Genomic DNA, 26,143 nt, shown 5'->3' on the forward strand with positions numbered 1-26,143 from the left:
AATCCTATGTTGCCGGTTAGCATGTTGTGAGTAAAAGTGAGCAGACAAAAGACAAAAAAAAGACTTAATTACTTGCACTGAGACAAAAAATGCGTTGGCCCACCTATCTACAGCCAGGGTAGAGGGTGATAAGCCCTATCTCAACAAATGGTGGCATATTCCTTTAAACTGTGGTTTTTAACTCTGTGGTGCATCTGTCTGTGACCGACAATGTACCTTAATATTTATGTTTTCATACAAGTGAAATGCACACGGCTGCAGGACTCATGCATTTTGTGATTTTGCTCTTGAAATTTGAATGGTTTTGCCAGGTGGTCATCATGAGGCATTTCTATTTTGGTTCCATTTTGTGGTAAAGTCATACAACTTTGCAAAATTCATGAACTGAACAAAAAGACTAACTTCAATGGTGTCTTACAGTAACAATGCATCCTGTGTCCTTGCAGTTGGTGTGCTACTGCCACCCAGTGGTGACTGGGAAAACTTACATATGTAGGCTACATAATAAGTTTGAGCTTTGGTCTCAATATTTGCAGAAACGTAGGTTATACAGGTTGTCTGCAATAATGAGAAAAAATAATAATTTGTGATTTATATTTCAGTTTTTTTGAAATCACATCTAAAATAAGCTCCAGAGTTAAGGTGTCTAAAAGCCTTCAGTCACTCTGCCATTAAACAGCAATATCTTGTAAAGAGAATAGGAAAACAGTATGGTTTGTGAATATGTTTTCTTTTCTTTAATTTCAACTTGTGCCTCCTTCCATGTCCCATAGCCTACCTGGGTCGTTTCTAATTTGATTATAGAAATAGTGGTTCAAAAACTGGCAGCATCAAGAGGAGATTGAGATAGGAGTTCAAAGAGGAAGTTCCAAGGTACCAAATAGTGTGTGTGTGTGTGTGTGTGTGTGTGTGTGTGTGTGTGTGTGTGTGTGTGTGTGTGTGTGTGTGTGTGTGTGTGTGTGTGTGTGTGTGTGTGTGTTGGTACTCGGTATCCCAGCTTCCATCGCGGTACCGCCCCCGATTACTCACTTGTCGGTCAGAGGGGAGGCCTCTTTGCATCTTGCTAAATCAAAAAAAAAACTTTACCACTCCGCACATATTTTGTGGTAAGTTCATGTAGCTACATATCATGAATTTGTAGACCGATAGGTTTATTAGCAAACATCATATATTTGCAGTGAATAATACTACACAGTTGTTAGTTCAGGTTTTCGTACCTATGTAACGTTAACCAGCTGCCCAGGCGAGCTGCATCAAGCTTCGCCTAGCTTTCCGTTGGGAAAAAGCTGTGGGAGTTGATATCTGTGGTTAGAGGGGACCGGGATGCTAACATTAACGTTAGTAGCTGAGAAGCGTAGGAGTAGGTTGGGTACTTTTGCTGCGTAACTAGCTAACGTTAGATATATATTTACCATGTATATGTAACATTTTTAAGGGCTAAGCTATTTGGGTTACATTAACTAACTTCGCATTGCCCAGACTGCCCTCCTCTTCAGGGAACTGCTAACGTTAGCTTATGTTGACAGGCTAGCTAGTTAGCAGGGTTTTCTAGCATCCTCTATTAACGGCTCAGTGTGGCTTGTATCTGTCTGATGTGTATCATGTCTTCTAATCGGCTTTAAGTTATTTCTGTCATTTCTGTGCATTGAGGCAATGAGTAGTGTTGCTAGCGAAGTTAACGTTATCTTGTATTAATTGAGTCTCTCTGGTTGGCTATTGATCTCTACAGCTCTCTACAGTTTACTGAGGTTGCGAAGTTGCAGGGCTGCTTTCGTCTTCACACACGTATCATGAATGGAAATTTACTCTGGCATCATTCTCTTAAATCTGATCTGTGGTTGGTACATGTAGTCCACTGATTATTTTGATCTGTGTCAGTTTGATCTGAAGTGTGGTAAAGTTAAAAGGGTTCTCACATTAAGTATCAGCCAGTCACTGTGGCCAATTAAAATAAAAGTTGGTAGAAGAATTCCCTTTCTCCACTTTCTGTTTCAGGCTTTCTGTAGTGTTACAATGGAGCCTTTGGGAAGTACTCAGAGCAACCACACCCTGAACTCAACTGGTGATGGCTGTCCCTGGGAGGTCAGTGACAAGGCCAGACTGTGCCGCTTCCTCTGCTATGGCTCGGAGGGAGACTTGTACACTGCAAGAGAGGAGGGGCATGTCAGCATGGAGAACGCCGGAGCTCTGCTGTCACTGCTGCAGGAGAGCCGAGGTGCCGAGGTGGTGGAGGAGATAAAAAGGTTCACTCAGGATGGGAGAGCTGTCCGACTCGGCCCCTCGTTTTTTGCCTTGGCTTTGTGCTCCCAGCACTCGGAGCTAAAGACCAGACAGGCAGCATTTAAAGCCCTGAAGGAAGTTTGTCAGGACCCTGCCCACCTGTTTTCTTTCATAAATAACAAGAAGGAACTGAAAGAGCGGATGAAGTGTGGTATTTGGGGACGTGCCCTGAGGAGAGCAGTGTCTGACTGGTACAATGAGCAAGATGCCATGAGTCTGGCTGCGGCTGTGACCAAATGTAAACAGAGAGAGGGATGGTCACACCAGGACCTGCTTAGGCTCTCACACACTAAACCAGCTAATGAAGGTGAGTTAACACAGACCCATACTTCCGGCTATTTACAGGCAACACAACTAAAATGTAGAAAGTTTGCTAAGCTGAATACCAATAAGCAGTATGTGTGAGCTTTAATAAAGATCTTACGGTCATCATTGGTGATTTCACAGAGTGTTGTAAATGCTACAAAATCATGTAATGATGAGAGGAGGGAAAATGCCTTAAAAGTCATGATAAACAGAAAAACTCCAATAGAAAAGAGAAACAGTGGTAACATAGACACTTAACAACAAGGACAGAAGACACTACATGCTACTGGCTCACAAATGTCCAAGTTAAATGAATGACTAAATGTAAATGTAAATACCAGCACCAAAGCATGATCTTGATTTGTGTTGTAAGATTTATGTTATATCTTTCCTGACCCCGTACATTTGTAAACCTGTCCTAACTAACAATCTGTATCATATACGTTTTTACCTTATCTCATGACTAAGATGAAGAAAGACCACTTGAGTAAGACTGTAATGGTCATTTGTGTTTTCAGCAATTGCCTTGATCTGCAAATATGTAACAAAAGGATGGAAAGAAGTCCAGCTTGCTTACTCTGACAAAGAGAACTCAGAAGAGGTTGTCAAAGTGCTTTCGTATCTTGAAGTGGTGGAGAAGGTCAAGCACAGTTGTGATGAAACAGAGGTCATCAATTTAATAGAGGAACACAAACTGGAGAGGGAACAGCTGCTGACAGACCATCTGAAGTCCAAGCAGGTGAGTGGTAGGGTTGGTTACCGTTTGGATTTTTACAATTCCGATGTCGAACCGGTACTTCTAAAACGATACTGATTCCTAAACCGATTCTTGAAAAATGATATCAAAGAAAGGCTCTTTATATAAAAAAAAAAAATAAAATTGAAAATGATTTAAATGTAACAATATATTAACGTTTTAAAGTACTTAAATATATAATAAGTAAACCTAAGTCACCTAACACACAACTACAATAATTTAACAATAAATAACAGTTACACTATTAACAAGTAACAACAAAATAATTAAGTCAATTAAGCTAGCTAACCGTAGACTACAGAGAAAGTGTGATATTTTTACCTTTTTATTTTATCTGTTTCATAGCGACAGAGGGAAAATATTTCAGTCGACACATTAAGTGGAACCGAAATTTGCATTTTAATCCGGTCCGAGTACTATCGGTTGCGTAGGTACCGAAACCCGGTTCCATAGTGGAACCGGGTTTCGGTACCCAACCCTAGTGAGTGGTGGGTGGTTCGTGCTGGTGTTAATCTCTGACTTCAAACACTTCAGAATCAGCTGAAAAACAGCATTGCATTGTCAGGGCATTTGTCATTTGGAAATATTTTTTGTTCTCATCAACTGATAATATACGCCCATGATTTTTTCTGGAGGTATGGAGAGCTTTGTTAAAGGAAATGCCTCTCCAATCAGTGCTTAAGATCTTGGGTAAGATGACATCAAAACAAATTCTTGAACCAGGAAGTTCAGAAACACAAGCCGTGTGTGACAGAATCCAGAGCGAGACGGCCCTGACGAAGGTAGGACCCATAGGACTGGCTAATTGATTTACAGTAGTATTTTTTATTAAACACGAGTCAAATGTCCAACTATTTATGTCTGTCTTGAAATCAACAGGCAAAGATCCACCCTTTCAACATACTTTTGTTTTCTGAAAACTACAAAAGAGGCCAAGGCTATCAGGGTAAAACAAAATGGGAACCAGTCAGCAGCATCCTCAAAGCAATGGACTCTGCCTTTTATAAGAGTTTTATGGTAGGTTCTTTTTATTTTCTAAGCTTCTCAAAGACCTTCAGAGAAGACCACAAACAATAGCATCCGCTAACTCTTAACCTCTCGTACTGTTGCGATTCTGTCCCCAGAATGTGGAGCCTGTGGGTAAACGCTTTGTAGTGGCAGTAGACGTGAGCACATCACTAAGCAGCATTGTCCCAGGGACGTCAATCAGCACTGCTGTCGCCGCTGCAGCTATTACCATGGTAAGACAATACTAGGGCTAGATATCTACACAGTGTGTGGGCAATTGTTGTCCATTGTTTCCTCTATGTTGATTTTGCCACAGCGGCCCGCCACGGCAAAATTTCTGCCGCCACGGTATCAGAAATAGGGCAGACGCACAACAGGGCTTCCACTATGTACATGTAGGGTGCACCACCGCTCCTTCAGCTGTTTATGAAAAGTCATAAAATCATAATTACATGACTCTGCAGAGCCGTCTGCTCTACTGAACTCAAGCAAACTGTCATCCGCTCTCTCTCCCCTTTAGGGTGAGCTACTGGAACAGTGACAGGACGTCATCACTCGCGAAGTCATGGCAACCAAATAAACAACAGGGCGAGTACTACTTGTCACTCAATCTTTTGCAAAGTGACAAACGGTGTCGAAAGCCGCGACATGAAATCCGCACTCACGCGGGTCCCGTGAAATATGACAGCTACAGTTTATTGGAAAATAGCATTGTGCACACTGAATTTGATGAATTTACGGTTTATCAGACCCCAGATGAGACAAGAAGCTAATGTTAGCGAACGCTGCAGCTATCGATTATTTTAGTAATCGAGTATTCTACCGATTATTCCATCGATTAATTGAGTAATTGGATTAAAAAAATATATACTTTTGTTTTATTGAAGAGCAATAATAAAAAATAGTTTGGTTAAATTTTCGGAAAAAGCTAAATTTTTATTGCTTACAATATCGTATCTCAAAAAACTAAACATTAAGTGCATTCAAGTGCCATATTACATTGTCTTTTTAAAGACATTTTATTTTTTTCAAATAATATCAACCTCAAACTAAGGCATACATTAAACATACATAAACATTACATTAAGTTGTACAACTTAACTTTCAGTTTCAACCTGAGACTGATCTGTATATAGGCCTATATGTAAAATATTAGTTATACTAAACCTATTTTCATTTATATATTTGATTACAATGCTAAACAGCTCTGTTACACTTATACTAGTAGATCATTGATCAGCTGTTTCTCGAGAGAGAGAGAGAGAGAGAGAGAGAGAGGCGCAACAATCAGCTGTTTTTCCGAAGGGATAGTCAACGCGTCAGCTCTTTAGATCAAATTGTGGTCACCACTACCTATTTTCATGTCTTTTGTTTTTGGTAGTTGTTGTGTTTGGTGTAGTTTCATCGTCCATACGATTCTGTTATTTACTTTTGTCGGGTCCGCTTCGTGGAATAGAGGATTAAGTTAGACTCAATGTTTTCTCTTGAGATGCTGAAGCACTGACGTTGTGCTATTATTGTGGTAAGCTAGTTCGATTTTGCAGTAGACATACTGTACAGAGTTTTCGTTTTAATTACGTTTGAACTAATTCGAAACTTTGGACACTTTCTGTAGTTTTCTCCAGCCTGTCTCTTCTCTTAGCCCCTCGCTATTTACGCTCTAGCATGTGTCGCCAGCAGCAGACTGAGCAGCGTCTGGTGTGCGACAGTAATAATGATCCGTGCGGAAACACCGTCCGTCAGCATACAACGTTGGTAACATTGATTTAACGAAGCTTCGAGGCAAGTCATTTTGCGTCGAGGATTTTTTGTAACAAATTATTCGAGTTATTCGAGGAATCGTTTCAGCCCTAGGTGACGGTGTTCCGGTTTAACTGGTTTTTGAATTAACTGGTGATATGTGTTGCAGGCAGGGCTGCACCGCTGCAGTAAACAATTCGGATGAATTCGCCTCTTTTTCACATTCATTTGAAAACATTACGGTATGAACGGGTTGCTGGGACAGTAGTTTTGGACCCGACAGATATGGCTACGTAGATGTGTTATGTTAAGCTACAGCCTCTTCACAACCACATTTTTTAATATCCATTATGCCTGTACTCATTAACACTTTATTCCGTTTTGGGGGTAAAAATGAAACACGTCAGTCATGCGCAAACGTGATCATTTATCATTGTTATTAATGTGTAGGTCTATATCAGCACAGTCTCTTCAACCTGGGCCGCAAGTCAAGTGATTATAGTTGTGTTTAATTTCATATGACCCATATTAGGAATCTGAATGATATCAAACTCTCTCGAGTAGCCTAGATTTGTAATCATATACCATGACCATTTTGTGTTGTCAAAGTAGGCCAACAAATTATGTGTGGGATAAATAAAAGTCAAACTCTGAGAAAAAAAAGCTTCATATGTTCTTCACATCAAATCACTAGACTTTTGCTGCAACTCACTTCATAACTTAACCGAGACTAAGATAACACTAAGTCGCGAGAGAGAAAACGAGGATCAGCACTTAACAAAGGCCATATGGTCATAACAATAGTGTATAGGCTACCATAAGACAAAAAGCGCGATTCTGGGTCGACACAGACATAAAAACACAACTAGTTGACGCAAAAATGAAACACGTCAGTCATGACTGACGTGTTTCATTTTTACCCCCAAAACGGAATAAAGTGTTAAGTGGGGTCCTGCAGTGTGTTGTACATCAGTTAGTTTTCGGTATGTGAGGCAAATATGAACCTACTTTACAGTTTCTAGGTTTGCATTTGCCCATGTTAAATTGTGATATCACCAGTTAACATGGGCGTATATTTCTCTCATATGTTAACCTGTGTTAATTTAGACTAAGAGTCCAATATATAGATATAAATCACAACATCATTTCAGCAGTGTGTAGTGTAGTGGTATAGATGATGTGTAAGTTACTCCGTCAGTTTTTTTGTCCATGACATCCAAGGTTCGAATCCCAGCTAGATCCCAGCGTTTTTTCGTTTTATTTTTTCGTTCATACAGTATGTGTCGTATTTGTGTGGATAATCCTTAAACGGACATGTATGTGTAAGTGCTACTGCAGTTGAGTTTTCTGAGCCTTTAAAGATTACAAATTCCCACACATTTTGCATGACATTATGTGATAGGGTAAAAATAAATAACAGATTAACATGAAACTTTCCCAGCTAATTACTTACTTAAGACATATTTTTTCTACAACATATCATATCCCAGTTTGCTTAAATTTTAGATACAGTGTTGTTAATGGTGAAATGTTTACTAATGTAAATTCACAAGTCGATCTGGGTGTCTCCGTGGCTTGCTGCGTAAGATTCGGTGCACAGTCGCCAGACAACGGATGATATTTCGCAGTGACAACGGCTAGTGTTTGCATGAATGTCTGTCGGGACCAGAATTAATGCTCAGCAACTCGTTTCTATCGTCAAGTTTCACAAGACACTGACAAATTAATGAAAAATAGTTTATTTCCTGGTTAGTCGGGAATGGGTCCTGAAAGGCCACGCCCACACCACATCTGCATCTATCACCAGTTAATTCAAAAAACAGTTAAACCGAAACAACGGTCCCTCTGCCTCTGACTCCCCGCTGCAGGAGACGCTGTATTCCTCCGACACGCTGTATTAATGTTACTGTTTTAAAACCGTTTTCCAGGTTAGTGGGGGTGCATACCGCTCAAAACCAACATGAAAAATGTAGTAATGTTCACTCAGCATTTTGTTTTGATTTGATTCAACGTCTCCGCTCATTTTACACAGCGTTAGACTGTGTGTAAAATGAGCGGTGACGTAAAATCACCGGTTTCAGGTAACGGCACCCTACGGTACCGTCTATTTGCTGGATGGTTTCAAGGTAACGGTCAGTAGCTTACTTTAGCAGATAAGCCCGTTGACAGGTAATGTTACTTTTTGATGTTCAACACCACATTCCCCCGCTGCTGAAAAAAATTTCTAGAGGAAACACTGTTGTCCCAGTTGGAACAGCTGTGACTGTAATCAGGGCTCAGGCCGTCCCATCTTTTAGGGAAGCCTAGGTCAAGGAATTGGTCTGCTGACACATACTATGGATTCCTACAAAATTCTTTCCACAGTATGATTATCTTAGCTCACAGGCCCTCCGGGAGTTATTAGCTGAGAGATGTGCCAAATGTAAAATGTGAGAGTACTTTTAGCATGTCTAGTTATTTTGTTTTGTAGCATTGTGTGTGTCGTATATGTCTGAGAGAGTTTTGGTAATTGGGATGTCCTGCTTTTCTTTTGGCTGGCACAGATTTTTGCAAGGACAGAGGCAGACACACATGTGCTGGCCTACTCTGAAGGAGCTTTGGTTCCATGCTCTGTCTCTGCTGACATGAATCTCACACAAACAAAAAAAAAAAAAAAATTAACGCTATATCACGATAGAAATTAAAAACAATGTTACAACCACCTCGCATTCATTACAAACCAACTTTTATTTTACACTACATTCTGTTTACCAACATACGTATATTGGTCACTCCAATAGCAAACAAGCATTGTGTTCATATTGACTTCACTGAATATATCTTGATCTGGAGTTCTGTTTCTGACCTTTCCACCATACTGTATGTTCCAGATACCAGGTGGCAGCACAGACTGCACCCTTCCCATCACATGGGCCACAGAGAATGGGAAAGCTGTAGATGTGTTCATCATTCTGACCAACAACCCATTGTGGACGTTCACTGCCAGCCCAGTGGAGTCTCTGAAGAAGCACAGACAAGTACATTTATTCATACATGTCTGCTTGGGGAGTGGATTTAATGTCCTCTGGGATAAAGATTGTTTTAGAAAACAGGCTTACATAAACACCAGGTAAAATTAATTTGCAATTTGATGGGTGCAGACTTAATAAGACAAATGGGATGAGGTTCCTTTTCACATTTATATTAATGCTGATCAATTTCCAGAATGACATGACATTTGAATAGTACAGTTTATTTCTTATTCTTATTATTTATAAAGGACAACACACATTAATCAACATTTCTGTAAATGTGCCAGTGTTAGCTAGCCGGTTAGTTTTCAACTGTAGTCCTTTGGACAGATGATTTTAGACCAGAGCAGCAGGAAGCAGCAAGACATTAGTACAGGTTAAACTATACAGACAGAAGTCAACAAGACATCATACAGACCACTAAAACAATAGCTTTCTCAGTTAGCCATGCAGAGCTACAGGAAGCAGCAAAACATTAGCATAGCTACACATCAAACCGTATGCACATTCAGTATAAGAAGCCATGCAAGCATCAGAACACAGCCAATCAACATAGACCTAAGCCATCTTCTAGCACCGTTCAACCATGCAAAGCACTAACAAGCAATAATGAAAAGATGAAATAGGCTACATCAAAGTTGTGGATGCTTTAATATAGATTAATGTTAGTTATAATTCACTTTGCACGATCTCGAAGCCAAAACACCCCAGAAAAGCTTTTTCACCTGGGTTCGAACATTGGGAGCCGTTAAGCGCTAGTTGCGCCGAGGACTAATGGATCCGAGTGTCTCTTAAATTACCCACTAATAATGCCCGAAATGATACCAAACATCTACAGTAGTACAAATAGGTTATGCACTCATAAAACGATGGATTGTAAAATTTGTAAGTACACCAGAAGTTTATGTAAATAACACTTGCCTGCTGGCTTCTGCTCTCTGCTGCTGCTGCTGCTGCTACTACCGGTCAGTAAGAGTGCTTAGGGACATCTACAAATTACAACACCGAAAAGAGATGCAACAAAAATATTTATTAATTTAATGATTAAATAAGGTAATGTCTCCAAACTTACCTCAATTATTACTTGTCTCCTGCTAGTTATACTACAGCACTTACTTTAAAAAATAAGTTAAATTAAAAAATATTTTTGCTCTTTTTGGTGTTGTAATTTGTAGACGGCCCTAAGCACTCGTCTTACAGCAGCAACAACAACAGCAGAGAGCAGAAGCCAGCAGGCAAGTGTTATTTACATAACCTTCTGGTGTACTTACAAACTTTACAATCCATCGTTTTATGAGTGCATAACCTATATATACTAGTGTAGACCTTTGGTATCTTCGGCATTATTAGTGGGGTAATGTTAAGAGACACTTCGGATCCATTAGCCTCTGCGCTAAGCTATTCAGCGGCTAACGCTACTCTACGCTAACTCTCCCAATGTTCGACCCAGGTGAAAAAAGCTTCTGGGGGGGTGTTTGGCTCGAGGTCATGGTGCAAAGGACCCTAGGGTGAAATTACTCCGAACCATCACTTTAATAAGAAGGTAAAATAGTTAAAATACAAATTAATTATTAATACATACCCAAGAAATGCAGGACGAGCTAAATTTGATAACGGGCAAGATATCAAAACATCAAATATGTTAGCAGCAGGTCAGCGTTAATAACAACAATAATATAAAAAATACTAGGAGATTAAAAATGTTCACAAGTCTGACTATCTACTACTATTTCATAAAATTGTGTTGTTAGAAAGTTGAGCGCTAGGAGACGGGCAATTTTCTGTAGTTGTTTAACACTTACTGAATTAAACTGTCATTTGCGCCCTTTTAATAACAATGTCTTTAACACAAAAAAGAAAGTAACATTTTGAGACCAAAAACCAAAACGATAAAAATAAAAAGTTCATGTGTATTTTCTCAACAGAAATCCGGAGCCAATTCCAAATTGGTGATGTGTGGGCTGACTTCCATTGGACATGCCATTGCAGACACAGAAGACAGGCGTTTACTGAGCATTTGTGGCTTCGACCTTGGAGCTTTGACCGTCATTCGTGACCTGGCCCAGGATCTGATCTGATAAAGAATTGGGGTTGTCTCTAAATCGTGTTGTTGGAGCACAAAAAGGAAGGCACAAAGTGTACCAACTTGGCTCACTTAGCATGTAGAGTGCCCTAAAAATCCAAAAGATGTTGGCAATTACAATTCCTAATTCTCTTTTTATGTTTTGTCGCTTACAAGTTAATAGACAAATTGTCCAGCGGGCTGGACAACACTCAGCAAATTTTATGTGCATATATTTTTTTTCAGAAATTTGAAAAGGAATTGATAAGATATGATATGTCATTGCATATACTGTCAAGAGTGTAAGTGCAAACAGCACTCTGTATGTTAAGTGCTTTGATGGTTCTTGGTGAGACACTAACCCATTGAACAATAAATTCCACTCACTTATAGCTAGATGTTGGTAGATTAAATAAGAGGAACAGTGTAAGAGTCAGAATGTTTGAGGCTTAGTGCAACTGTAGGTTTATTTTAAGGCGATTCACTGTTGTTTCTAGTATGTATGTATGTATGGTATGATTTGAGCAGGTTTGATATGATGGTAGAGGCATTTTAAATTTGAAAGCCTGTCCCTCCGTATTATGTAGCATCATTATAAATAATTACCGGTATACTGTAAAAGAGAGGAGTTGAAAACTAAAGCACTACAAGTTGAAACCTATTCTATTGACTTTTTTTTTTTTTTAAGTAATATACATGTCTAGAATTCAATTTTCACAACTCTTGCCTTTAGTCTAGGTACAATTTGTAGTTATATTAACATTGGTTTTCCCTTAAGACAAATTTTCTTTCAAAACAGAATTTTCTGTACTGCTCTTGTCCAATTTATTCTTTAAAGCAATGGTTCTCAAATGTTTTACACTGCGTACCACTTCAGAAAATATTAGGCTCTCTAAGTACCACCATCATGGCCCACATTAAAATAGAGTAGCATACGCTTACCCTACAATATTTATTGTTGACAGCCACAACCACACTGTACTTCCTCTGTACCGCTTCAACTGAATCCAAATTTGAGGCGACTCGGGTCATATTTTCTTACTGTTTTGCATCTTTTGCTACTAGCAGGCACTGTGGAGACTTCACTGCCGCTGCTTAAGTAGCGGCAGTAAGTAAAAATATTACAATTAAACAAACACTTATTTTTTTTTATATTTAAGTATTATTATCAAGTCAACTGTGCCGGACCTACAGAGCAATTGAAAATACGTTTCTCTCCGACCCACGGTGAAATAAAGACGTTTATCGTGTTTTTTGCCCCCAAGGCACTGTTGGGAGGCACTGGTTATGGTCAGGGTTAAGGTTAGGGTTAGGTGCCTTGAAGGCAGCCGGTCGCAGCGCTGCCTGGAAGGAGCAGTTGGGGGCAAAAAACACCATCGAGCATAGAAATACTACAACATTTCCAATAATAATTTGCACTAAAAAGAAGTAATATTTATAATTAATAAGCTAAGTAATATGTACAATAATACATTCTAAATAGTGCAAATTCCATCCATCTTCGTCCGCTTATCCGGTGTCGGGTCGCGGGGGGAGCAGCTCCAGCAGGGGACCCCAAACTTCCCTTTCCCGAGCAACATTAACCAGCTCCGACTGGGGGATCCCGAGGCGTTCCCAGGCCAGTTCTAATTTGCATTCTAAATAGTGCAAATTATTATTGGAAATGTTATAGTATTTCTATGGTATTATGTTTTTAAATATATTAATAAAAATGTTTTTAAACGATATCAGAGATTCCATCTGTGTACCACTAGATGGAGCTTGTGTACCACCAGTGGTACTTGTACCACGTTTGAGAACCAGTGCTATAAAGAATACCCTAGGTGCTCTTAAATGTGATGATACATTTTTGGGGGGATTATATGGGATTTTCCTTTGTGACACAATAATGCCAAGGTTAGGGACTGTAAGTCAGTTGACTGTAAATTGGAGAAATCTCATATTTTATTATGAATTCTATGCTATTCAACGGGACTGAATCTCCTAGCACAGTAATAGTTATGTACTTTTTATTTAAGAATGTTCATTATGCAAAGACTAGTCTATATCCACAAAGTTCCACTTCCGGGATTGCTCCGGTGCCGTAGGAAATTCCGCCGGATGCATGTCTTTTCGCCATGTCTGTTTCCTACCGCATTCTTTGTGTTGCAGTTTTAAACTCCGGTGGATTTATGAGGACTATGATTAACTGCACAAAAGATCTCTGCAGGGTAAATCCAGACAGCTAGCTAGACTATCTGTCCACCCTGAGGTTTCTCTCACACGTGTAAAACTACTTTTGAACGTACACGTTCCACCAAAACAAATTCCTTCCCGAGGCCTTTTTGCAGCATGCTCCGTGCGGAGCTTGGCGCCACCCATGATGTTTGTGATTGGTTTAAAGAAATGCCAATAAACCAGAGCACGTTTTTCTTCCATCCCGGAATTCTGTGTGGACTCGCCAGACCCTCCTCTGCAGTGCTTGTGGAGGAAGGTCTGGCAAAGCAAGACTATGCAAAAACTAACATAACTATTACTTTCCTGGAATAAAATCAATTCAATGTAATTTTGTAAAACATGTCACTGTAGAGATTTAAAGTGTAATGCTTTATATTTCTTCAAACAAAGAATAAACCCACTGCATATAGTGTTTTAGCATTTGGGGCCAAACCATTTTGGGGACATGCAAGCAAACCACTACAGTGGTGCTTCTTGTTTTAGTCAAAGGTACAGTAATTGTAATTACTGACCACATTCATATAACTTAATTCATTCAAGTCATTAATTCACTCTGAGGATGAAGAGGAATACAAACCTGACCATGTTACTGTGAAGGATCTTTGTCCACATGCTGATAATGTCATTTTCAATGGTAGGACAATGTCCACCGTTTGGCCAAAGGTAAAAAAGCTATAAAACTAAAATATTAGTATTATATGATCATTTGAAGTCTGGCACAAGAGATAGTTATTATGGTAGTTCACAAGTCTTTTACCACCATGACTAACTTCTTTTCCCTCATATTGTCTGTTGCATCCATTGTGCTTAACATGTACTTAGTATAGTGGCAATGTAATCCCCTAATAAACACTTTGCTGCTTCTCAAATGTTGTGTTTGGCTGTCCATGTGACAAATAACCATCAACTAACTGTCTGACTTCCTGGAAGTCAACGATACTACCTAGTGGTTATATAATATGGATTTGTGATATATAACTGTGACCAAAGTGCCCATAACTGTGAAAGTGTCAGAGCAAGGCACTGGGACTCTACCAGTGCTGACAAACCAACTAATTAAAATGAAGAATTACGTTTATCTACATCGGATATTTAATTCGACCTGGCAAACAAGGGAAAAAAATGTGTCCACTGCCAGCTCCGACAATTCTGTATCCAAAGGAAATTGGCCTCAAAAAAGTTAGATTCAGATCAGGCAACCTACGAGGCCACATGATGTTAACTGGGGGCCTTGCAAACACACTACATCAGACAAGTGAAGATGGCGGATGTGTTGAGTGTTCTTCGCCAGTATAACATTCAGAAAAAAGAAATCGTCGCTAAAGGAGATGAAGTTATATTTGGGGAGTTCTCCTGGCCGAAAAATGTCAAGACCAACTACATAATCTGGGGGTACGTTAGTGCTAAAATATCTACAAATCGCCTCTGAAGGCCCGCTGCTGAAGCTCATCGGTGCCTTGTGGTGCTAGTAACGGCGGAAGGCTCTCTAGCTAGCTAGCTAGCTAGCTAGATGCTAAGATGCTAACCCAACTCCTCTCCTCGCTGTTGTACTTACAACTTTAGGCACTATTTGGTTACTATGGCATGATACTTACGTATTTTGCCCTAGACCACGTGGACTCTGCTAGCTTCTATGCGTGTCAATTAATATTTTTCAAACTTTGAATGTCTTCAAAGATGTAGCCAGCTACAGCTAAACTTGCAGTTGTGATGTGATGCTAACTAATTAGCGACGTTAGCTATCGTTGAGTTGTGTTCCCATGGAATCAGGGGTCCCGTGTACCAAGTTGAAAGACTTGTGTTTTAACTATCAGTCATGACTATAAGCGCTTGTGTTTGCCGTGCCAAAAGCAAACTTTGCTCATGTAACGCAGACCATGAGGTTGCTTTAAGGATTAGTAGGTTAGCTAACCGGATAACTGTCAAAAGTAGTTCTGTGTTAATTTGATTTCAGAACCAATGTTTCGTTACTTTAAACAAGTAACTCAACTACTATATTTTCTATATACCTATACACTTAAGATTAACTTAAATGTGCACTTGAGGTTTGAGTGATTTTTCTGTTTTTCTTTGCTTGTGTTTCTACCTTCAGTACTGGTAAAGAGGGCCAGCCCAAAGAGTACTATACTTTGGACTCTATCTTGTTCTTGCTCAACAATGTGCATCTCCCGCATCCATCCTATGTCCGAAGAGCTGCAGTAAGTGCTCTTGAATAACTTTCAAAGTGCCTCAACCTGTCAGTGCCAGTATTATTTTGGGTACAATCCAGTATTTCAGCCTCTTTTTGTCTCGTATGCAGAATATTTTCAGAAATGCTTTGGGGTGACGTGATTGTATGTTGTTTATAGACAGAGAACATCCCTGTTGTCAGGCGACCTGATCGAAAAGGCTTGCTGTCATATCTCAATGGCGAGAGTTGTAAGTAATGTTAACACTTCTGAGATCTATTGCGATTGTACACTGTGTTTCTATTGTGTGCAGAATTTTAAGAATATGTTTGTGTGTCCTTTTAATATTTTTACACTGTCCTGATTTCTTAATGGTTTTGATTGACTAAAACATTAATGACAGCTTTTATGGATTAAGCCCTACCAGGATGAGACGAGCTGTAGTTGATATCATGCGTAACTTATTAATGCAGTGTCTAATTATGTCTTTTCACAGCTACATCAACAAGTATTGACAGAAGTGCACCTATAGAAATAGGTTTGCAAAGGCCAACACAAGGTAAGTTCACATCATATTTGTTGCATGAAGTTTGAAGAGCTAATGCCACCTGCAGTAATAATTGATTTTTGAATAATTGTTGTTATATAAACGTTGACTACAATTTAATAAAGTGTATCTTGCGGCTATCTTTTATCTGCTACGAAACCAAATGGACTTTGTGCAGTGAAATAATACAATTCTGCTTTTTTAGTCAAAAGAGCAGCGGACGAGGTATCTTCTGAAGCCAAAAAACCAAGGATTGAGGTAAAATGGACATGAAATATCTTCCACTTACAGTTGCTTGGTATAAACACTATACTTACCTCAGTGCTGCTCTGGAGCATTTACTACCTTATCTCTATTCCATGAGCAGGAACAGTTCCAGTACATAGAGAAGCTATTACTGACGGGTGATGTTTTGTTGATTATTGGTAACAGCTGAATAATCAATAAGTTCCACTATAGTGAACCAATACAAATGTAGGTGGGGAACTCTTGTCCTAAAAGGGTTTTAACCACATTGAAATTGAATTAGACTAACATATTTGCAACAATGTAAAAGAACAGAACTAGTTTATCTAAGATGGCCTTTAAGTTTTGATTAAAGCCAATTTAAGAAGCATGGCTTAAATTATTTTACATCTCCAAGGATTTTTGCTTATTGAAACATTTTAAGTGTTCCATTAGTCAGTATATATTTAGCCTGTTTGTAAATTTAGTTATGAATGAAATGCATTTCGTTGCAGTTAAAAAAAAAAAAAATGTAATTGTTGTGTCGCTGATCTGGTAAATCATAGGCATCAGATATTAATATTATTATTATTATTATTATTATTATTATTATATTTTGTTTCATTCTGTAGTTTAATAGTTTGTACACTGTATTCCTTTTTAAGGATGAAGAGCGAGTGCGTCTGGATAAGGAGCGGCTGGCTGCCCGTCTGGAGGGCCACAAAGAGGGCATCGTGCAGACTGACCAGATCAGGTATAATTGATTTTCCCCAGCTGCATTTATACATAATGTGTTTTCTATATGAAGCAATACTCTCTCCAGATTAGTTGTGATTTTTATTCAACCATGTCAGTATTAACTGATCAATGTTAATCGGATTGGTGGATGTCACCATACCAGTTCCTCGAAACAGTGAGCCGTTCAAATGATCCTAACTTCTCTCCTCCTCCAGATCACTGTCTGAGGCCATGTCTGTGGAGAAAATTGCGGCCATCAAAGCCAAGATTATGGCCAAAAAACGTTCCACCATCAAAACGGATCTGGATGATGACATAACCCTGAAGCAGAGAAGCTTTGTGGATGCTGAGGTGGATGTCACCAGAGATATTGTCAGCAGAGAGAGGGTGTGGAGGACCAGGACAACTATTCTCCAGAGCACTGGAAAGGTCAGAGTCCACTTCAAGCTAATGATATCTAATGTCTCTCCCGACAGCAGTCAATGTTATTTCCCAAAATGTCAGACCGTTCAGTGTTTCCCGCAGATTAGTAAGCAATTTGTGGCGGGTGTTGGTGTCGGTGTCGCCCCATGTTGCCCTGTGTCACCCGGGGGGGAGACGGAGACATACAGACTTATTTTCGTAACAACACGCTGTTGGATGCTTTCCTCCTCTCCTACTTCAATGCCTAACATCTCTCTCTCTCTCTCTCTCTCTCTCGTGTCTTTCACTGGTTTGAGCCTGAAAATTAACAAATTAATAGCATAACTAATTACACTGGTCGGAATGTTCAGCTCTCTTTTAGACTGATACCTCTGGTTCAGGCTGGTCCTTATCCTCAACATGTGCCTTTTTCACTCGCGGAAAATACTTTTCAATACTCATCTGGATTGAAGCAGCAAACATTTAGTGTAAGAGAAAAAAATGACATAACATTATTTATAATACGTTTATTTGATTCACAGCTGCTACATACAGTGTTTTGACCTCGACAACCCAACTGCATTTTACCGCAAACTTGCGAGTAGTTAACTTTCTAAAGCAGATGCAATCGCTTGTTTGCTAAGAGTCAGGTCGGGACTCCAACATTAGTAACACACTGACAACATTGTATTCAGAATATAAAATATTTTTATAGCACTTTTTAATGTTTGTTTGTGTAAAGGTGTTCACGAGATAGATACCAACCTTTTGTCAACTTGTGAATTTCGCCAGTCATCTTCTCTCCTTTAGTGTGTGTGTGTGTGTGTGTGTGTGTGTGTGTGTGTGTGTGTGTGTGTGTGTGTGTGTGTGTGTGTGTGTGTGTGTGTGTGTGTGTGTGTGTGTGTGTGTGTGTGTGTGTGTGTGTGTGTGTGTGTGTGTGTGTCGCAAGTGACAGAGATGGAGGATAGCAGGGAAAGGAAATGCAGCTGAACTTGTTTTAAATAGCGTTCATAAAAAAAAATGAATAACGAAACGCAATGTGCAGGGGCCGGTGTTGATAGTGCGGCGCACCGCCACACATTAGTCTATGTGTGGGAAACACTGCCATTCCTTGAAATACACCTGTGTCAGATTAGCATGTGAATTTGGGGATTTTCTTTCATTCTTACCTGCATATTGGCTTAATATTGGACCTAGATTTCTGTCCTGACAGGGTCATTACACAGTTTGTAAATGAGGTTTAATGAACATGCAAAGATTACACACAACATTTTATGTCTGGAAAGCATTGTTGCACTGACCTCTGTGGGGATGAAAGTGTCTACTTTGTTGCTCTTCCAATCACCATTGGTTTGTTCTAGGTCTAAAGGGGTTTTCAAACTTGGTCCAAATACTTTAGTTCATACCCAGGATTGTCATTCAATCATTTGGGGGTGAAAGGCTTTACTGTAAGAACATTTCCAACCAACAATTTAACATTAAGCCATGTACATTACAAGGTATTTAATAGGGCTGGGCAATATGTTGGTATTATATCTATTGTGATATGAGACTAGATTTTGTCTTTACATTTTGGATATCTTAATATGACACAAGTGTTGTCTTTTTCTGGTTTTACTGGTTGCATTACAGTAAAATTGTGTACTTTTCTGAACTTGACTCTTCTAGCTGTTCTATAATTTGCTTTTACCCACTTTGTCATTATATCCACATTATTGATGACTATTCATCAAAAATCTCATTGTGTAAATATTTTGTGAAAGCACCAGTTGTGAACCCTACAATATCGCCGCAATATCGACATTGATGTATTTGGTCAAAAATATTATGGTATTTGATTTTCTCCATATCGCACAGCCCTAATATTTAATGTGCCAATTTTGTAACCATGCAGCAATGCCTTCAAAGAAGTCACATCTCTCATTTGAAAAGGTTTGTACTGATGTAGACTTTAACCAGATATGCATTTTCTGATGTTGAACTATTGTGAACCCTTTGGTGTAGACTTATTGGACAGCACTGGGACTTGCTAGAAACACATTTCAGACCACCATTTGGAGCTTCACTCGAGACCACTTTACATACCGGAGTTCGAAAGCAGCTGTCCTATTTTACCAAACCTGCTGAACTCTTTGGGACAATGACCTTGGATGTGGGGGATACTTCTAGACAACCCAACTGTGTAAATACCTTGAGTGTGTAGCAAGGTGAAAGTCTCAACCACTAGATGGCAGCAATAGAATAATTTTCGTCCAGTGTGTATTTACTCAAAAATATGATTTTTGTTTTTTATTATTATTTTTTTCTTCTGGACCACTGAGGTACTTTGAGATGCTCATCTCAAAGCCATTATAATGTCAATTGAATGCTTAGAGAAACTACTCTGGCGATTTCCTAATCTAATGTCCATACCGAGATGGGTACATTTAAAAACCTCTTCCTCTCTGTTTTGGGCTTTCATTCTTTTAAGCAGGGCATTTTTCACACCTTAAAAGTGTGCTTGTTGAAGCATCTGTTGAAACAACTGTGCAAAGGACAACTTTATAAATAACTTTGTTGTGTTATGTCTCACTGCCATGGAACATGAGGCCTATCCAAATCCCTGATTTTTGTACCTCACTGGCTCCCAATCATATAATAGTTTACGTTCTTATTAGTAGCAAATGGGATGTGGGTGGGTAAAATAATACATAATCGGTGAGGAAAATATGAATTACATTCTCTAAAATGTGAACATAGCACACAGCAGCAGCAGCATTTGTAAGTGAGTTTAGTGGGAAAGACACTCGAGCAACAGCAGCATAACTACATACATACTGAAAGCAGCCTCTCTAATCATTAAAATAAATTGTTAAAGGAACACGCCGTCTTATTGGGAATTTAGCTTATTCACCGTTACCCCCAGAGTAAGACAAGTCGATGCATACACTTCTCATCTCCGTGCGTGTTGTAAAGCTGTCTGACGGCTCCAGCATTAGCTTAGCCCAGCACAGATCCTGCAGGTAACTGGTTCCAACTAGCCTACTGCTCCGAATTGTGACAAAATAACGGCAACATGTTCCTGTTTACATGTTGTGATTTGTAGAGTGACAGCGTGTACAAAAAACAACGTAACATGGGACACAGCCATCTTCTAACCGTAAACAAACCGGGAACTATATTGTGTTATGTTTTTTGTACACGCTGTGACTCTACAAATCACAACATGTAAATAGGAACATGTTGGCGTTATTTTCTCACTTATTCGGAGCAGTAGGATTACTGGAACCATTCACCTGCCTGTTCTGTTATGGGCTGATGCCGCTGGAGCCGTCAGACAGCTTTACAACACGCACGGAGATGAGAAGGGTATGTATCGACTTGTCTTACTCTGGGGGTTACGGTGAATAAGCTAAATTCCCAATAAGTCGGCGTATTCCTTTTTAAAGAAAACCCTAATACATCAATGCAATACATAATTTAAAAAGCAACATGGACTGGTAGAGGGGGAGTGAAATGTACATGCGGGAAGGCCTGTCACCATAACAAATTTTGCTGGACGCTAAATTGTCCCAGAAATCATTGCGATAAACGATAATGTTGTTCTGAGACCATTTTCATCTAATATAATGATAATGGCATAATAATGCAGGTACACCTTTTCAAAGATTAATACAATTTTATTTCTAAAGAATATTTAACACTGTAACTGGAAGACATTTTAAATATCCACAATATGTCTTTGATCTCCTTTAGTATGTCGTCTTTCACGCTGTTGTACAGTTGTGGAACTGCCGTTTGTGACACGCATGTTCTCCCAGGCGATTCGTACTGGCTGTCAAATGTTTGCAGCATTCGTTGAGTGTTTGTGCGATGGACTACAGACTCTGTACATTTAACAATTATTTATTAACACTAAATATTACATTTAAATAATATATAATTAATAAATTATATCTATCTATATATGTGGCTATCTGCCACATGGCAAGTAAAGGTTTGTACCAAAATAGTTCTGTTTTTCAGTCTTCATTTTGGCGAAGGTGTGGCTGCTTTCTTCTGCTCCTCTGCTGTCTGCAAGTCGGAGCTTCGCGGGGGCGGGCTGACACACGCGCGCACGCACACACAAACGCTGGCGCACGCACCAGACGCCAACCACCACGTCGCTACTGTTTACTGATGGCTATCGTTTACCTCAGGCTAATTAATTGGCTAGTAAGTAGGGATTTTTGGCAGCCAGCCTTCCAAAAAAAAGCACAATGAGTCCGGGAGCCTCTGACACACTGACAGCGGACAGCTGTAGGCTTGTACCGTTAATGTTCTGTACGTTGTCTGACACGTGCAGCCACTTTCCTGAAACCGCTTGCGAGACTGACAAGTCCACAGCGGCGTGTATGTCCGAGCCTGTCTCCACCACCTGCAGGTTGTCAGCTGTGTGGTTTGGAATGAAAGGGAGAAAAAAGGATGCAGAGTAACACGGCCTATATCACTCCTATACTTTCCTTTTTCTTTTTACGCCGTCTTAACTGCAAAGTGCTGCGGGAAACCCTGCTGCAACTAGAAGCTAAGTTTCCATCCACTTGTACATCAAATTATCTGAAGTTTGGTAAAAAAAATACATGCGAATAAAGCTGGTGAAAGTGTGTTTCCATCCAGCAGCTTTAAAGTGAATGAAAACCTGTGCGTAATGACGTCACATGCTGTTTTGTGATTAAATTGGTATATTAAATTGATTTCAGACATTTTAAGGTGTTTCCATTCATTTTCGCACAACATTCAAGCAAACATTTGCGAACAAAGTTTTGCTAGACAAAAGTAGTAGTAGTTGTTGTTGTTTAATATTCGAAGCCGAAGAAGCGACGATGGGCCTTTGGCCGAGTATCTGATCCAGCTCATCAAAAAGGTGCAACTTGCCTTTTATTTTCGAGACAACTCTTTTTTTGAGACCTGTATCGCTGTTAGAGCGCCTTCCATTTACTCTGGAGGACGTCCCACGGCTTGTCGTAACCTTTGTTGGCCATTTCCTTCGAGTTCCTGATAAATGATGGCATTTCTTAGATTTTTGCTATCTAAAATAGCTGTTATATTTTGCTCGTAAATTAAATTCAAAAAGTCTCTTGTCTCCTCGTTCGTCCACTTACATCTGTCTTTGTTGACACCTGTCATGTGTGCAAACAGAGCGGAAATACTGGGCGGAAATGAACTAAAACTTCTTTGTTTTGTGGTGGGCTACAACCATAGAGTGACCTAAAACTTAATCGCAATTCATTAATTTATTCAGCAAATAACGTTTCCATCAGCGTTTATCGCATAAGCTGTATATCGATCAAGATCAAATCCGATGAGACCGAACGTATTTCCTTTGAGTCGATATTGATGAAATTCTATTGAATTTTACGTTTTCCATAAGGTATTTTTCATTCGATATCACTTAATTCGGATAAAAACGTGTGGATGGAAACATAGCTTCTGTCTCTCTCTCAGAGATCGATCGATCTTATTGTGCGATTTATTGACTATCGTGACAGGCCTACATGCGGGTGGGTCTCTAAATCGGAACAAAATAACCCTTTCAGTTTGGGAGCCTGAAATTTTGAATGTATCTCACTCTTGTTCACCAAATGATAGGAAAAGCAATCATTTTTGCAAGGGTGTTGAACCCCTCATAATCTGTATTGCTCCTCTGCAGAATTTCTCCAAGAACATCTTCGCCATTCTGCAGTCTGTGAAAGCCAGAGAAGAAGGGCGAGCACCAGAGCAGAGACCAGCACAGAACACTACTCAAGTGGTAAGAACAACATTCTGTGTACATTATATGTACGTTATATATTCCAGTTTCTTCAACTTTTCAAGAAAGTTTAACTTTGGCCAGGTGTGTGGGTGTGAGATAATAGGGCATGACTTGGATAAACCAGTCAATTGCTACATTTCCTTACACGTTCCTTTTTTTTGCAAATGAATCAATCTTGAAATTAACTGGAAGGTTGGAACAGCGGCAAGTCTATAAATGAGGGTTTTGACAGTACTGACAGTTATGTAAAGTAATGAATTGTTTGGGTTTCTTGTTTCCAGGACCCGTCCCTAAGGAACAAGCAGCCTGTCCCAGCTGCCTACAACAGATACGATCAGGAGCGGTTCAAAGGAAAAGAGGGTGAGTTTAATTTGTGCTTCTGTAGCTAATTTTAGTCTTGAACATTAACAAAGGTGTATGTGTGTGCATTGCCATCTTATGGACATAATGTGCAAAAGTAGTTATTCCCATCGTTCAAACCTATGTGTTTTTTAAAAGGAACTTTCAAATGTCATTTTTGGCCAGTTTTAATCAGATGAGATGAAAAATTAGAAGAGCCTCTTGTGTGGCTCTTACAGTCGTTTGTTAGCTATCCTTACTGTTTTCAAGCTGAACAGCCAATCAGATGGATTGGCTATATAGCCGATTCCAATTGAACATGTTGGATTCAACGTGTTGAATCCAACATGTTCAATTGGCCCAAAAAAAAAAGGCAGACAAAGGCTGACACGTTGCGAGGGTGCGAGGACACAACGCAAAAACTAGGGCAACGGCTGACAATCTCTTTGGGGTGTCAGGGCCTTAAATAGCTGGTCCACCTTAATGGTCAGCTCACCTTAAGTTATTGAGCCTGTGCTGATGTTGTCACTAGCTTTGTGGCTAAGTCGCTTTACTAACTTTCTTTAACCAGCAGGAAGGAAGCAAGCAAGACGCAGGAACTTGCATTTCATTCTCTGTCTTTTAATCTATTATTAGTCGAATTTGAATTTGCAAAGAGACTTTTAGTTCCTCAGTCTCCTTAATATCTGGGACAATTTTGTAGAAAAATACTAATAGTTGAGTGTGTTCAGTTGTTCAGTTGCATATGTCACTGATGTTCTACTGACCAATTAAAGATGTCAGGACACTGTGCTCCACTGACAGATGCCTCTATCTTTGTGGTAACTAGGACATCAGGGAATACTGTAAATACCAGCCATCTAAGACACAGCGTCAAACGCAGCTGCACAGCTGCTTTCATACTGACCTCAAAGCGTCAGCTCTAGGTGCAACAGTGATTATCCTTTTTTGCACTACATTTGTAACTGGGATTCTACTTTTCAGAAAATACATACAATAGGGATGACAAACAAATTAAATTTGGTAGAGATAAGGTTGAAAATTTGTTTTAAGTGTAGGAATTGAAAAATGCAAACTTGTTAGAGTATTTGGCCATTATATATTATACACTTGCTTTAGAAAATAACCCATTTTGTTCTGCCAGTAATCAAAAATTCTTTGTGTTGTTTTCTTAGAAACGGAGGGTTTCAAGATCGATACCATGGGCACCTACCACGGTATGACCCTGAAGTCAGTGACGGTAAGATAGACAAAACTCTGCTGGTAGTTTTGGAATGTAAATTTCACTTTGGGCACATCCAGTAAATATCAGTTCAAAATTATTGGTGTAGAGCAGCTGCTAAAGAAAACCTCAATGTGACCTCTTTGATAATGACTTCTGTGTTTTTTAGGCAGTAAATACAAAATTGTGTTAGGAATAAAATAGAGTAAACAATCTATGTAAAAAAAAAATATATATATTGCTGGTCTTTCTAATTCTATTTTGGTATCTTAAAGAGATTAAGATGCCAAGTGAGGAAATGCCCATTTCAGCAACTGTCGGGTTGAGACAGGAAGTGCCCCAAAGCATGCCTGCTTCCCTTCGGCACCCATGTTAACCATAGACTGTACATAAATATGATGTTAAACAATTTGGTTGTTCCACAGTCGGCTCGCAATCTAGTTTGTGGTATATTTTCTCAGCGAGCCCCAAGTGAATCATCTGGCAAGAAAACACATAATCTATTAAAAAGGCTAAAACATATGATATAAATAATCTGATTCTGTACTTTTGCTTTCACTTCTCCACCAAATCCTCCACCGTCTTTGAGTTCAATCTGACTCCTCCTACGCTGCTGCAGCTGCTGTACGGAGCAGAGCAGACATTTTCCCATGGGTGCTGATACGCAAAAATGAGCTAAATGGGTTTTATTTTTATGAAGGAAAAAAAAAAACGACTAGGGGTGGTGAGCAAGTAATGTAATCAGCACATGCCTGGATACAGTGTAACACTGGCTACCGCAGCAAGCCTAAAAAAATGCATAAACCACAAAACAATGTGTTTCTTTTTTTTTTTTTTTTTAATCATCTTTAAGATAGTCTTTTAGGGCCGGGACACATCAGGCCGATTATCGGCCGTGGGACAGTCTGGCGAGGTCAGTGACTCAAATCTGTTCGGTGTCCTGTGCCGTCGTCCGTCTGGGGGGCTGTCGGCGTTCATTTTGGCCGACCTGACATGTTCAGTCGGCGGCAGGGCAGTCGGGACTCACCCGGAAATGACGAGCGGAATGAGGTGACTAGAGTCTCTCAAAATCTGACGAAAATCTTTTAAACTGACCTTTGTTGAGCTGAAATTAAGACGGATTCAGCAACTGCACGGCCTATTTCTCGCTTAACGTGTTTTCAGAAACACGTCTCAGTGAACTATTTTAGTACAATATGAGATCATATTCTGAACGGCCGCCATGACAGTCTGGCTTTCAATTTCTGGAGAAAACAAACCCATGTGACGCGTTCGTCCAATCAGCTGCCGGTTTTCATTTCTTGGGCAACATTACAGATTAGCGCCGCCTGCTGTTATAGAAATGTATTAC

At 39.6% G+C, this 26,143-nt stretch overlaps 2 protein-coding genes across 2 annotated transcripts in view; both read left to right on the forward strand.

Moving 5' to 3' along the window:
- Nucleotides 1–425: 425 nt before the first annotated feature.
- Nucleotides 426–12,891, forward strand: ro60 (Ro60, Y RNA binding protein). Its single transcript, XM_039816193.1, has 10 exons — nt 426–470; nt 1,269–1,337; nt 1,996–2,587; nt 3,105–3,325; nt 3,979–4,125; nt 4,223–4,360; nt 4,468–4,584; nt 8,635–8,734; nt 8,945–9,108; nt 11,028–12,891. The coding sequence occupies exons 1-10, from the start codon at nt 426–428 to the stop codon at nt 11,178–11,180; spliced, it is 1,746 nt and encodes a 581-aa protein (XP_039672127.1). The 3' UTR covers nt 11,181–12,891.
- A 1,626-nt stretch (nt 12,892–14,517) lies between these two features.
- Nucleotides 14,518–26,143, forward strand: part of cdc73 (cell division cycle 73, Paf1/RNA polymerase II complex component, homolog (S. cerevisiae)) — a 34,133-nt gene continuing 22,507 nt past the window's right edge. The window contains exons 1-10 of the mRNA XM_039815943.1: nt 14,518–14,773; nt 15,474–15,579; nt 15,730–15,799; nt 16,046–16,108; nt 16,302–16,354; nt 16,987–17,075; nt 17,275–17,488; nt 23,130–23,228; nt 23,513–23,591; nt 24,746–24,810. Coding sequence (XP_039671877.1) covers nt 14,643–14,773; nt 15,474–15,579; nt 15,730–15,799; nt 16,046–16,108; nt 16,302–16,354; nt 16,987–17,075; nt 17,275–17,488; nt 23,130–23,228; nt 23,513–23,591; nt 24,746–24,810 — 969 coding nt within the window. The 5' untranslated portion in view covers nt 14,518–14,642. The remainder of the gene's footprint in view (nt 14,774–15,473; nt 15,580–15,729; nt 15,800–16,045; nt 16,109–16,301; nt 16,355–16,986; nt 17,076–17,274; nt 17,489–23,129; nt 23,229–23,512; nt 23,592–24,745; nt 24,811–26,143) is intronic.

The sequence above is a fragment of the Perca fluviatilis genome, chromosome 11 (genome assembly GCF_010015445.1).
Source record: "Perca fluviatilis chromosome 11, GENO_Pfluv_1.0, whole genome shotgun sequence".
NCBI classification, from domain to species: Eukaryota; Metazoa; Chordata; class Actinopteri; order Perciformes; family Percidae; genus Perca; species Perca fluviatilis.